Raw genomic sequence first — 13,824 nt, forward strand, 5'->3', positions numbered from 1 at the left:
ATGCAGAACAGCTCTGACTTGTACATTCAATCCTGTAACAGCAATTACTGATGCAATTACCTGCTCTGTCCTTTGGCAAATCGGGACCCTCCTGAGGAGCTTCCCGAAGTGTGTGCAGTGTTTGCAGTGCACATGCTTCCACACGTACAGCATAGGCTTTGCTGCCCACAGAGGTTACAAAGTGCATTCAGTTCAACCTTACACTTGTTCTGGCTCCCTCCTGCATTTTCACAATGATCGTATTTTCCAATATTCAGATAGAAATACTGGCAAAATGTTAGTAGAAGCAAATTAAGAAACTAATTCAGTTCACAGGGGCTATGACATGACAGGCTAATGCCATACAGGTCCTGGTATGCGGCTGGCAGGGACATGCTCTATACTTTTTTCCTAAAGGAGTGAGTTTGATGTGTGAGTCCAGGTCACCTCCTGTTCCCATTCACTTCAGTAGGAACAGGTCTGACTGCAGCCACCGTAAAACAAGTGGGGACTACGAAAGTGACTTTCAAAACTGCATTTAAATTAAGACCTGAAGAGTAAAGAGCAGCGTCTGCAGAACATTCTTTTTGCATAAATGCATTATGTGGGTACAAGGGTAGTATTAAATTATTCGGAATGACATTTTCCTCAGGAAATTACCCCTAGTAAGTGTTCAATATGGGAGCACAAGGGGTGAAAGTTCACAGAAACTTTTGAAGTAAACCTGTTACTTCCAAAACTGACGGGAGAGCTCAGTGCAAACAGTTGAACAGCCTGCTGCGTGACAGGATTAAGCGCGTGTGGTTTCACTTCTAGTTGGACAATAACTGAAAGACTCCACCTTACCCTACGCTCTCTCACAAGGTGGCGAGGAGCGTTCTCAAAGCAATGCATAGTCTTGGAACTGCTTCAGTCAGATTCCTCTTGTCTGCTGTGAGGACAAGAGCTCAGGCCTTGGAAAGCAAGGCTGGTTCTTTCTGGGTTACGCAAACGTTCCCAGCAGAATAATATTCCTTAGTAAAAGAAGATGAAGTACACAGCAAATACTGTCTAGGGGGGCTTAAAGATCTCAGACCTTTTAACCAAAAGAATTCCAGAAGTAAAACAGGAAAATGTTTTAATCAGTCAAGTGACTGGTGTCAGCAAAGGATAGTTTTCCTTAGTTCACAGCATTTCTAGCTACTGAAAAATATGGAGGGCTGAAGTCTACTGAGAAACATTTTCTTACACCTAAACAGCTAAAAATATCCAGAGTAGGTAAAAAACAGACTTAATCTGCTCCCTTCCAAGACCGAGAAGCATTTTAGAATACTTCCCTTTCACAGACATCTCTTGCTGGGCAAGGAAACACACAGGGAAGCACAGAAATCAATCGCGTGTTTTACAGTCCCACCGGTTAAAATAGAATCCATTTCTACAGCATCTCGCATCCTCAGGACGGAAGATCATCTACGCTACTGAACAGGCTTTCAGCAGAGTCACCGGGGAAGCTTACTGCCGTCGCCATTTGCAGCATGGTCCTGTCTGTGGAAAGAAAGGGAGTGCCTGGAGCCCTTGCTGTGGTCTCGGATCTATAGGTACTGCTTGCTGCCTGTCCAGAGGAAAAAAGTCATAGAATCGTAAGTATGCAAGAACTTGAGTTTAATGACATTTTGTTTATTCTTTTCCATGGCTGAGGCCTCTCACGAGCCCGGTGACGAGTCCTAGGTCAAAGCTTGAGTTGCACTGTCACTTCAATCTGGTACCTGCGGCGCTGCTGCTGAGTCACTCCTCCTTTCTCTACCCTCATTTATTTACTCCTGTCCCTCCCCTATGCTGGAACAAGCATTTTTTCTAGCTCTGTAGTAAACCGATCCGTATTAAAAACGACATGATTTCTTTAGTTTTGTTTACTGCATCAGCACTGGTACTTGTGCCAGTACAAGCAGAGTGCCTTTTAGATAGCACTGCTGTTTATTCATGCTTGTGGAGTTACACTGCGACTCTACTCCTCACAAATTCAAAGTTCAGAACAATTCCAGAAAGTAAGGGTGGAAATTCTCTAAATACAGTTGTGTATCACTGAGGAGGCTGCTTTCCATAATTTTGCTAGTTCTGTGTCCACAACACGTGAACAGCACTTGTAATAATGTTAAAATAGGAAGTCTGTACATGGTTGTTTGAAAACTGCGAATTCATTCTGGCTTTCTGCATACTAGTTTATGCAGACAGGCCCAAAGCTGTCTGCATGCAACAGGGCCAAAAGACTTTGTACTAAAAAATAAAGTATATATAAAAAAAAGTACCTATCAGTGGTTCAGCCCTTATCTTCAAAAGCACCTTGAATACAGGGCTGAAGAACATGCTCATGCAGTACCTAGTGATAGGTAGGGAGAGATCTAGCAATGCATTTCGGCAACTCCCTGGCATCCCACCTCCTAGAGGAGGCTAGGGCACAGGTGCTGGAGCAGTATCTGGGCTTTCACGAAGTTGCATATGTGCAGCTTTGGTGGCAGTTGCAGGTAGCACTGCTGACCACTTGTCCTTAATACACAGTCCTCGGCTACCAGAAATTATCCCCTCCGCACGCCCCACAAAGAATGAGCGCCACTATTTTTAGTTTCTATCACTCCATCTCCCCCACAAAGATCATCAGAGCTGTGCTGATGTCGTGTCTGATGGCAGCAATCAGCACCGGACCCTAAGGTCAGTGCTGTTAGGCCCAAACAGCTATTTCAATTCAATACCATGCGGAATTGCAGGGAACGGAGTCGATATTTACCTAGTCAGAAAAGGTGCTGGAGAAGACTCGACAATGTTTTTCAGAGAGCGAGAAAGTGAGAGAAAGTCTTAAGAGAACAGTTTCCATTATGTACTATAGGAATACTTTTATACATGAAAGACGCCAGTAAGAAGAAAATTTTCACACATATAGTTTAAAATTTAAATTCTTACAGAAAAGTTCTGAAGAAAGGGTTTCTCATTACTATTAAAACCCTCATATTTTATAAGCAAACTGAAAACTGTTAACCTCTTACCTCAATGTTTATAAATGGAAAAACAACGGATCGGTTTACTGCCGTTATTCCAGTGCAGTATTCAGGCTGGAAACACAGTAAGAAGCACTGCCTGCATTATTCATTAGCATAAGCCGCCTTTAAAGTCAAAGGAAAATAAGAATGCTTCTGTACCTAGTTTACGCTAATCAAAATGCACGTACATTTATACATGCAAAAGAACTTGGCAAGAACTGCTAAAAACAAGCTGATGTTGTAGGGTTTAATTTCTTCCATCTACAAGAATCTACAATTATAAAAGTCTCATCTTCATACTTTACAGTACATTTACATTAGCAAATACCCCACGGCTTCCCTCACTCCTCCACTTCTGTACAAATCATATACAATAAAAAGTTTCAGTTTTGTTGTACAAACATCGTTTTACACTTTAATACAGATGAAAATATTGTTCTCTGGCACCTCATTTCCTCCATGGTGCCTGTGTATTACAGTACAGAGCACTTTCGATCCATGCCTCCGAAATCGTCAGCTCAAGTAAGACGGACTGATCAACAGGCCACAGCTTCTGCAACTCCAAAGTTTTAAATAATGAGAAAATCTACCACTTGTTTGTATAACAATCAACAGTTTATTAATGGATATGGTGAAATTTTAGCTATCCACCAAAGATGTGTAAAAAATTGTCATGAAAGTAAAAATAAATAAAGCTGTTTTTAAAATCAGTCTTGTTTTACATCTCAGTTCAGAATGCGACATTTAACACAAAACTGTCATTGAAGTTTTAAAGAAGTCTACCGATACTCAAATTACAGCTTTTATGACAAATCTAATGAGAACTGAAACTGATTTGGTTTTAGGTTTAAAGACTTTCACATTCAAATACAGTGTCTCATTTAGCACAATACTTCCTTTGACAGTGATGGGCAACAGTGATGACATATTGCTGTATTTTGACATAAGGCACTATGATATGAATATGCCATACACTTGCCTTATGTCACATATATCCGTTGCTGACCAGTGACTTCTGTCAAATACAAAATGAAAAAGTTTCAGAATACAGTGCATTTTAATGAAGGACATCATGTGAAGTCTTCCAGCAAATGTTTTGAAGACATTTTGAAATACAAGCCTACATTTTAACATAAGCTTTTGTCATGCTGCTTTTTTTGTGACATCACTGGGGGGAATAGACTCATCATCCATCACTAAGTCCCAATACACATTCTCAACCATCCTGCTCTGTTCTATTGCAGTCACTGTTCGCGAGACAAACTTGACCCAGAAACTTTGTTCAAGTTCTCCTACAAACGTGTATACATTCACAGCAGTCATTCACTTTCATTCTCCTTCTGTTTGGCACCTGTTAACAGAAGAGGAAAGCATGCGTGATTTCCTTATGCACATCGCACCGGGCATCTGGAAGAGCACGGCTCATTCTGAATGCAGCAACTTCCTCCGACCACGTGATTGGAATCTTAGTACTGGATACCATTTATAAAGAATACACTGCAGGACTGCTAAATGCTAAGGTGAACGGAGCGAGGAAGGCCTTGGGACCGTTACTGCTTCTAACTTCACTGGCAAAGTAGCCTAAGTAACTCTTCTGGGAAGTTACCAAAAGTGTCTTTGAAGATTCTCCCCAGCACAAAAATTTATTTTAAAAAGAACCCAACCAAAAAGCCACACCCCAAACCTGTCCATCAGCTTAGAAGCCAAGCTTAATCATCATAACAGCCTCAAAAAATGAAGTCCTGCTTGAGAATAAACAATGTGAGAATTCAGTTTAACTACACTGTGTTGATGGATCCATTTTTCCTGGCTCAGAGGCAGATTTTGCTTACAGTAGGGATCTGAGACACCCGTTCAGCAGGACTGTAGAGCATCTTGCCTCTTCTCCAAGTACTCAAACTAGCCACATGCTGGGCAACGACTGAACCCTATGGTGAGTTTGGCTTTCAGCATCCAACTCTACAAAGCAAGAATCTCTTGCCAGCAACCTGGAGTTACTACTTGTAATGTATAATCAAACACTGAAAGACACATCCAGTTTTCTCATCACAACTGATATTTTTCCCCCCCGTAATGTAGGCTGGTCTTAATTCCTCCCAGTCAATAAGTTTTCCTTTCTAGTCTGTGAAGAGAAATGGACGCTTTTAGGGCATGATTTATCTGGTCATTCTTACGCATCCACTTTAAGAGGTAAATCCCACTCCGGACTCTACAAACTACATCTACATTGCAGACATCCTCACTTCATGAGACAAATCCCAATCTAAAATCGGGCAGTTGCCTGTGGAACTGCAACCTAACACCTAACTGCTTCTAAAAAAAAAAAATGCCTTCCCTCACCTCATCTCTTCCAGTGGCATAACCCGGCCCCCTCTGTTGCTGTACTCAGTACTAGACTCTTCTGTGAGCCAGTTTAGTGTGCCAAACTGACAAAACTCTGCAGCTTTTTTGCTGGCTCAGTTTCCTGTTAGATCAATGAGTTAAAGCAGCTCACAGAGGGATCTCATGAGTGTGGGTGCTGCCACACGCTGAACGCCAGAAGCACATGGCTCAGAGTATGGGAGCAGGAACTGCCCTTTTTAATTACAGAGCACTGTTATATCAACTCATGGAGTTGCAACTTCAGTGTCCGTGTAATTCCAGTATAACAAAGCTCTCGGTTTGTCAGTATCCAGATTCATCTTTTCTGTCTAACTTTGCTCCATTAACAGTAAGATCTACCCTCCTTGGATCCTTCTACCCTCCAGTCATGGGGGAAACTACCTCCTCTGTCTGGAGAGGCACTGTCTGCCTGTCTTTACATCTCCCTCTTAGGAGGGACATACACCCCTCCATTCTCTTTCTAGGCAATGAGCCCATTTCACCCAGGCCTTTGGGCTGATTTCTCATACTCATCCGTACCTTTCACAGAAAGCTGGGTTACTTGCTCTTCCAGGTCGTTAAAAGGAGCCAGATGCACTGACATATACCTCCAGCAGCATCACTGATTACTGCTTTTCAGAGGGGAAGTCTTACTATTTTAAAAAGCTACATTAACTTTTTTTAAATCTACAGAGAGACTTTTACGTTATCATGTTATCTATCAGTGCAAGTAAGAGCTCCCAGTTAAGCTCACATTTAGACTTTTTTGAAGGACGTATCCAGCTCCGTTTGCTCAGTCTGATATCTTTTTGAGGCAAAACTGTAATCCTCAAGACATTTTTTGTCTTCCTCACAAAGCCAAAAAAGGACTTTGCTTTAGTTGTTGTGACACTGAAGTCATTCGTGTGGTCACAGTAAAGTTACAATTAAGAACATAAAGCAGGTTAGTTAACTTGGGCAAAACTTTAAAAAAAAAAAACAAACCAAAACCAAAAAAAAAAAAAACCCCAAAACCAAGCCACCCCTTCCCCCCCACCCAACCAACAGAAAAGTAGCAGAAATAAACCTATTGTTGGATACTCTTGTTAAAAGGAACCTGATCATGTTTAGTAATATGCTAGAGATTTCTACTGGAATCGTTCTGGTGGCCTGGGGTGACATCTCTGACGTAGTTGTGCCAACCAAAACCCACAGCATAGCTGGACAACTGCAGGGCTCTGAGGAGGTGGTTTTGCAGAGCTAGTGGAAAGCACAGCTGCAGCCACACTAGGAGCACTTGGCCAGAGTACAGAAATTCAGGAAGGTGGGGAAGGCACCCTGTTGTAGATGTCGTCTATACATGCAACATTCAACTTCACCCTGTTTTTCATGTTAAAACATTAATCAAGACCTTTTTTTCTAAAAAGAAGGTATATGCACAGCAATGACGCTCATGAAGCTTCTGCATGCATTCCTCAGTGAACAAAAGACTGACAGTTAATACTTTGTCAGCTTTTTCCTGAAGAGAAATGAAAAGTGTCTTTAAGAACTATGATCAAACAGTTACAAAAGTTGAAAATCAAAAGTTTGTCATTGTCAAATAAATTAAAACCAGCAAAGTATACACACTACCAAATGACTTATGGCAAAGCTCAGAAGGCAACATCCATACCTGCTGGTGTGAGTACCAAAGCTTGTAGAATGTCAGAAAGGGAGATGATACCCACAATGCTATCTGCTTCATTCACTACCACCAAACGATGAACCTGCAAACAGGAAAAATATTTTGAGGTATTTGCCTGATTTAAAATAATAGCTAAAGCAAAGAAAAACAAAAATATCTTAAAGTAACACAGTATGAAGACAAATAGAAAAAAAAAAGAATGGTTCAAAATGTTAGCGATACCAGTCTCACACAGCAGTACAAACATGCTTACCCTCCATAAATGAAAATTAGTGCATGTTTAAAAAGCACACAGCTATCTGACATGGCAACAAAATCAGATTTGAAGTGACAGCTAAGCCAAGATCTAGGTCTTTAAAATACTTCTGCTCTTAAGAAGTGGCACTCACATCAAACACTTTTCCCCAACTTACAGACTCTGCCCAACTCAGCCTGTGATCTCAAAAAATAAGATACAGTAGTAAAATGAGGCTTCCTTCTGAAAATTACTTTCTCAACAGGGAGAGGCACAGCACTAAAACTTGTATCTTGACATGTCCGAGTTGGTTTTAACCTAATTTTTCTCGTAGGGCTACACAATTGAACCTGAGTGCCAGATTGGTTTTAAAATCCTCATTTTGCATGAACACAGAAAAAAAAAATTTTCAACTTATCTGTGCAAACTCACTGTAGAGTTAATAAACACAAGGACACAACTTGGAAGAAGGATTTCTCAACAGTAAGACTGTATTTTTAAATACTGATTTTATCATTACAAATCTATTCTAGGAAACATTTTATACTACAAAACTTTTGTCCTAACTGTGGGGAAAGTAGGTGGGCACTCCTACATCCTGAGGCTCATCAGCCAGAGCAGACTACAGCAGTGAAAGACCACTGCAGAACCAGGAGAGTGCCCTAGTGTCAGTCCTGGCACCCGACTCACTGCAAGTGGGCACACAGTTGTATAACCTAAACATCACAGCTGAACCAGCTCTTAAGTAAGCGATCCTAGAAAGGGCGTCTGTCAAAAGAGGAGAGCCTACTACAGGTTTACTTTTTACCTACGTGAACTCTCTTCACTGTTTTAAGTTCAAATAATCAGATATAATGGTGAAGAGAGTGAAAAGAATTTTTCATCTTCTCACAGAGGTGATAGCAAGAAAGCTGCATCAGTCTTGATTTAATAGTTACGTTAATTTATGGTTGAGGTCAACCACTTTGTTGCTAGTTAGATACAAGAAAAGAGGAGCTCTGAATTATTTGAACAGTCATAACCACTTGACACAGGGAGGAAAGAAAAAAAGGGGGGGAAGGGAGAGAAAAGACTGTTGTGTTTTCTTTTTGATGAAACTATGTTGGTGATATTTTAGATGGGGTTATTAAGTTTTTGTATATGCACATATTTAATCATTTCATTCTTCTCTCAGTGTAACGAATTCCAAGAAAAATGGACAATGTAATTGTTTCGTTTCATTTCCAGTAAGATCAAGCACTTGTCTGGCAGCTAAAAACAGCTTGTAGTTTTGACTGACTCATTTTTACATATAATCTCACTATGTTTAGACTGAACCAAAGGGTAGGAGTTGTTCTTAAAACCCAAATGTCTAAAGCTTCTTAAGATAGTAATAAAATTATCCAAATTTGAAATCTGTATATTAGCAATGCTAAAATTATTCAGTTTCAGGAAGAAGCTCAAGCAAATGCAGAAAATTACAAGTAAAAATCGCCTAATGGAGGTTCTAAGGGGTTATTAACAAAGTGGAAGTTTTACTCATATCAAGTATATGCATGGCTACAACCCTGAAGATGGAAAAAAAAAATCTTGTAATTGAAGAAGTTAAAGCATCTAAATGGAGTTGATCACACCTCAGAGACAACCGAAACTGGTAATACTGATTTTCTTCTGCAGAGAGGGGAGGAAGACCTATACACTCATTCACCTCCATGTATAAGAAAGTTCCCAATACTAACAAACAAGATAAACAGCACCAAAAGAGTGAAAAGCACACAGATAAATCATTTACAAGAGCAGTTAGTAAAGGCTTCTTCACAGGAATTTATTTTCTGGCCCCGTTTCACAGTATTTGTATGAGAGCAGCGCAGGACTCCATATGCATTAACTAATTGTACCCATTAAATTTCTTGAACAATATGTCAATCAACCTAGCTATAAGCTGGAGTTTAAAGAATTATTTGTCTGCAAAACTTGTGGCAGGCTTGGAAGAAACTTAATTCTCTCAAAGAAGTTTTTCATTCAGTTCAGTTAATGTCATAAAACAGAAACGCAAATAACCGAGTATTATTACAGATGTACTGTACACTATTTTACACATCTCTAAGCATCTAAGTCTATAAAGCAAACTGATACCCAACACATGTAGTTATGAAAAAAATACTTTCACCAAGTAACCAAAATAACTTAGAAAGGATAAATTTCTACTATTTATCAGTTTGGTAATATATTTTTTTAACTTACAGTGAAGGGAAAAATAAAAAGCGAACTCACCTCAGCCTTCACTATTCTATCCACAATGGTCTCCAGTGTTTCCAGCATACTACACTTTACAACACCTTCAAAATACTGAGAACGGTGCTGTAGGGCTTGCGTCACCGTGATATCTAGGTTATTATAAGTTTTTTCAGCAGCAAGATTCTGAAAAAAAAACCAAGGCCCATAACACATCTCAGTACTTAGTAATAAAGTACTCAATAAAGTAAATATTTTGGCATCAAGTAGACACACGTTTCTGGTGTAAATTAAGTCTATTCCAAGTCACATATTAAACAAAGCAGATGCTCTTCAGCTTCAGTTTTTGGGAACAGTCAAGCATGCAATTATGTTAAACACTATATGACAGACTGGGTTAACTGATAAAACTGTTTTGTAATATGCATTAGGCCAATGAAAAGCTCCTTACTTTGCTATCTGATATTTGGCTTGATGTTACTCTTCCTGCTTTTGCCATGAGTAGAAAATGTAAAGATGAAGTTCTACAGATTTTAGAATATACAGGATATACTTTAAGAACATACAATTTTTTGTTGTTTGTTTTTCATAGGATAGGGGAGGACCCCAACTGCTCTGAACACCACCCATGAAGTAGATCTTAGTGCAGATCTAAGTAGAGAACAAATTACAGATTTTCTTCACCTTTCTTATTTGTGGGCTCAGACTCCCTCTCCTGGACTATGCTAGCACTGCCATTTCACAACAATTTTTGTGTGTGTGTGTGTGTATTTTAATAAGTAGTATAAAAATAATATAAATGAAAACCCATCACCACCACTAAAAGTAATAAAGTTAAAAAAGTTTGAAAGCTGACATTCACAACTTTCAGTTTAAGAACAGGACCATGCTTGTAGCAAGAGGGCTTTGTCCAGACCAACAAAAGCGTTCTTTGTAGGTGAGACCATAGCAATATTTTGATAGCGTTGGCACATCCTGGCCTATTGATTTTGTGTACTGAAGCACTGAAGGACAAACACAGACAGACCTTTAAAATGAAAACACTGGACCAAGCAATAAAATGAGATTAATTTTCGGCTAGAGGATACTGTGATCCGTCAAGTTTTTGGATTGAATTACACTGAACATGACAAGATAGGTTTGAGATGATCATGAAGATACAAGCAGTTTTAGTTAACTCATTTAATGAAGGACATTAGGAGAACACAAAAAGCCTTTGCAAACTGAAGTCACCCTATCCGCAATAACTAGTGTAATATAAAGCTATTTCTATACCATCACACCTTTCCCAGGTTTCTCCCATCAAGAACCTGAAAATGAATTCCGAACTGTATTAAAATGAGAGAAATCTATCAACTTAGCCAGCTGTATATACAGGCATAGCTTAAAACACTGATTTAACTAAGCATATTAGCCACATGGTTTAAAGTTAAAAAATCATCAGTTGAATCTTGCAAATTCTATGTTTATTGGAAGATCAGATTATACATTTCAGATTTTTTTTTATTTCTTCTTTTAAAGCTTGAAGATCAGATTGAAGCAGACTGATGAAAAACTGGAAGCCTGAGAGGTGATTATCTTTTATCAATAGAAGCTAGCAGGCAAAGCAAATGAAGTATTACATATCTTCAAACTGCTTTATTGTAAAGATATTAAAGAGTACATTCACATCCAAACCCAGAAGATGTTCAAGGATGCCATACCACTAAGAGCAAAATATCTTTTTCCCCCCATTTAAATAAGCAAATTAGGATATGTCAGGAAAATCTCAAATAATCAATAGATGCCCTAACTCTTTCCCACGTTACTAGCTGGGAGCAAACAATTATATCCTAAAGCCTTTGTGGTGGATTTTTTTTCTTCCTGATCCAAACACATAATTTTTCCAAAGAAATGATTCAGCATCTCTAAAAATCCTATAATTTTTGTTGCCCCATCACTTAAAATGAGAAAAGGAGCGAAAAACATAAGGAACCCTCTTCCTTTTGTTGTCTTTCTGAAAAAGAATGTGTAATAAAGGACACATGTCCTGCCTCAAAGTCTAACACAGTTACAAAATAAATTGGAACACTGAACCCACCAACTGTGAAATTTCATTGTCTTTGATATGTTAGATCACTCTCGCTACAGCTACTACCTATTCCCTGACCAGCCTTTACAGCAGAACAGGGTCTTAACACAGTAGAGAATCCCAAAGAACAAAAAGACAAACACGTAGAGAAGACGACGGGCAAGAACGGTGACATTGCAAAATTTTCAGTATTAAGAGCACTGTTTGCAGCCAGAGATATTTATAAGCTTAGTCCCAAATAGAAATACTTTATTCTCCATATTTCTGAAAGCATTCTACGCAGCATTTCAGACATCTGGATTCTTCATTAGCACTAGCGGGCTGGTGGAGTAAGCAGCTTGCGCACTTAAATCTCTAAAAAATCATGTAGCTATCAGAAGTTCCAATTAGAAGGCAGGTGCATACAGCTAGGAGGGGACAGGGATAAAAAACCTAAATATATTTTTCAAGTTTCTGAAGACCACAAGAATAGAAGAGCACTTTTGGTGCTCTGCAAGGTTGGCAAATCACGGCATGAATCTGACTACGCTGTTGCACTCCTGAGAGAAAACCAGGAACAGTGGCCTGAATTAGATCTAAGCCAGAAGGAATACAGATGCAATACTCCCGAGTCAGAGACTCACACAAAAGAATGGGACAAGTAGTTTTAATTCACTGAGAAGGTCAAGTCGTACAAAGTACCCAGACTGCATGGAAAAAATCTGCATTCTCTTTGAAAACAGACCGTAGAATGGCAGCGGCTGGGAAAAGAAAGCCCAATCTCAAAAATAGAAACAAACATAAAAAGCCTGTGCCCTCTTTTTGTAATAGTACAGCCAGATTTAATTTTGGGTAACATCCAAAGCAGTAGATGCCTGCGTGCGAGTAGTATTACTAAGGATAGCTAAAATAAACTATAATAATAAAAAAAATTCTGTGCAGGGTGAATTGAATCTGTTTTATTCAGTTTGTTAACTAAAGCCTAAGGAAAAAAATAGCCAAAATTGACAAATTAACAAATTAATTTGCAAATGCTTACTGCATATAAAACATTTAATAGATTTTAAGAGATATACTTACTATTACATCAAATTTGGAATAAATATCTACAACTTTTCCTAAAAAGAAAAAGAAAAGTTAAAGTGTTAAAATACAAAATTAGTTTTCTTGCTTCCTGCTTTCATTTGTTATCTTACAGTTACACAGAAAGAAAACAGACAGGTCAAGAAGGAAAGATGGAAAAAACCCCAACCAACCCACCAACCCATGAAGTTCTTCCAAGCCTATCAACCTACATCTTGCATAAGTATTTCTTTATATTCCCTTTCTCCCCCTGCCTTTTTTTTTTTTTTAATTCTTTCTCCTCTCCCCCCCCAGTCCCCCCAACATCAATCCAGGGTTCAGCACCATTTGTCTTACCACACTTTTGCATACAGAAGACCCAACACACACCTGACTCATCCACAACAGGTAATGCCGATATCCTTCTCTCTACAAATATATTCAAGGCTTTAATGATAGGAGTGTCTGGATGTATGAAGGCAATGTTGTGGTAAGTTCCTATTCCAAGTTCATCCAGATTCTTCTTCATAAAGGCAGGCTTTGGCATCTCTGACATCTAGGAAAGTCAGAATGAATCTATTTACAGTGCAGTTTTCTGCACCTACCATGTTTCCATATGATTGCTATATATATTAGGAAATCTGTATTCACTCATCCATCTACAGACTCCAAATGATGGTTACAGATAGTTACAGTAATCTGCTACTAGATTAACATAAAGCCAAAACAAGCTCAGATCTAGAAGCATTACTTCTGTTCAAAGCAGCTCTAAATTAAGACTACGTAACTTAAGTTTTTTGCTCATTTATTTATTTTTGTAGCAACCCATCTCTAAAAGCTTTTGAGCCTAAGCTATGTCATTCCCACTGAAACTGGAGAGAGGAGACAGCAAAACATACTATACACCGAATGCTTATTTTGAACTCTTGTTGCTTTGTTGGGCCTCCTATTCATTCCTGTGACCAACATAAGCTACACTGAGTAATGATAATCTCGTCTCTGGGAGACAATTCATTTTTCTATTCATGTAAACAAGCTTCTGAAGCTGAGTAGATCTTCCAGAAAGGACAGCAAATTACTCAAATAGCCAAGACAAGTCCTTGGTGTTTAGGTTTCTTTAAATGACTAAAAGAAAAGTAAAGGTAATGTACAGGTCTTACATCAAGCTTTAATTTCACTGTTATCAAAAAAAGATACGCAGAGACACAATGAATATGGAAGTTTATCAAGAAGTTTCTGTACTAAGACT

The 13,824-nt window shown here is 38.9% G+C and overlaps 1 protein-coding gene and 1 long non-coding RNA gene across 2 annotated transcripts in view; one reads left to right on the forward strand and one right to left on the reverse strand.

Annotated features, from left to right (window-relative positions):
* Positions 1–1,348: 1,348 nt before the first annotated feature.
* Positions 1,349–1,859, forward strand: LOC103905984. The gene is made up of 2 exons (XR_657981.1): positions 1,349–1,556; positions 1,657–1,859. It is a non-coding gene; the product is annotated as an uncharacterized LOC103905984 (long non-coding RNA).
* Positions 1,860–3,213: 1,354 nt separating this feature from the next.
* LOC103905985 (5'-AMP-activated protein kinase subunit gamma-2) overlaps positions 3,214–13,824 on the reverse strand; it is a 33,924-nt gene continuing 23,313 nt past the window's right edge. Inside the window, exons 7-11 of the mRNA XM_009287801.2 lie at positions 12,966–13,131; positions 12,594–12,631; positions 9,503–9,649; positions 7,003–7,096; positions 3,214–4,341 (exon numbers count right to left, since the gene is read on the reverse strand). Of these exons, the coding sequence (XP_009286076.1) occupies positions 4,310–4,341; positions 7,003–7,096; positions 9,503–9,649; positions 12,594–12,631; positions 12,966–13,131 (477 nt within the window). The 3' untranslated portion in view covers positions 3,214–4,309. The remainder of the gene's footprint in view (positions 4,342–7,002; positions 7,097–9,502; positions 9,650–12,593; positions 12,632–12,965; positions 13,132–13,824) is intronic.

The sequence above is a fragment of the Aptenodytes forsteri genome, unplaced genomic scaffold (genome assembly GCF_000699145.1).
Source record: "Aptenodytes forsteri isolate BGI_AS27 unplaced genomic scaffold, ASM69914v1 Scaffold296, whole genome shotgun sequence".
NCBI classification, from domain to species: Eukaryota; Metazoa; Chordata; class Aves; order Sphenisciformes; family Spheniscidae; genus Aptenodytes; species Aptenodytes forsteri.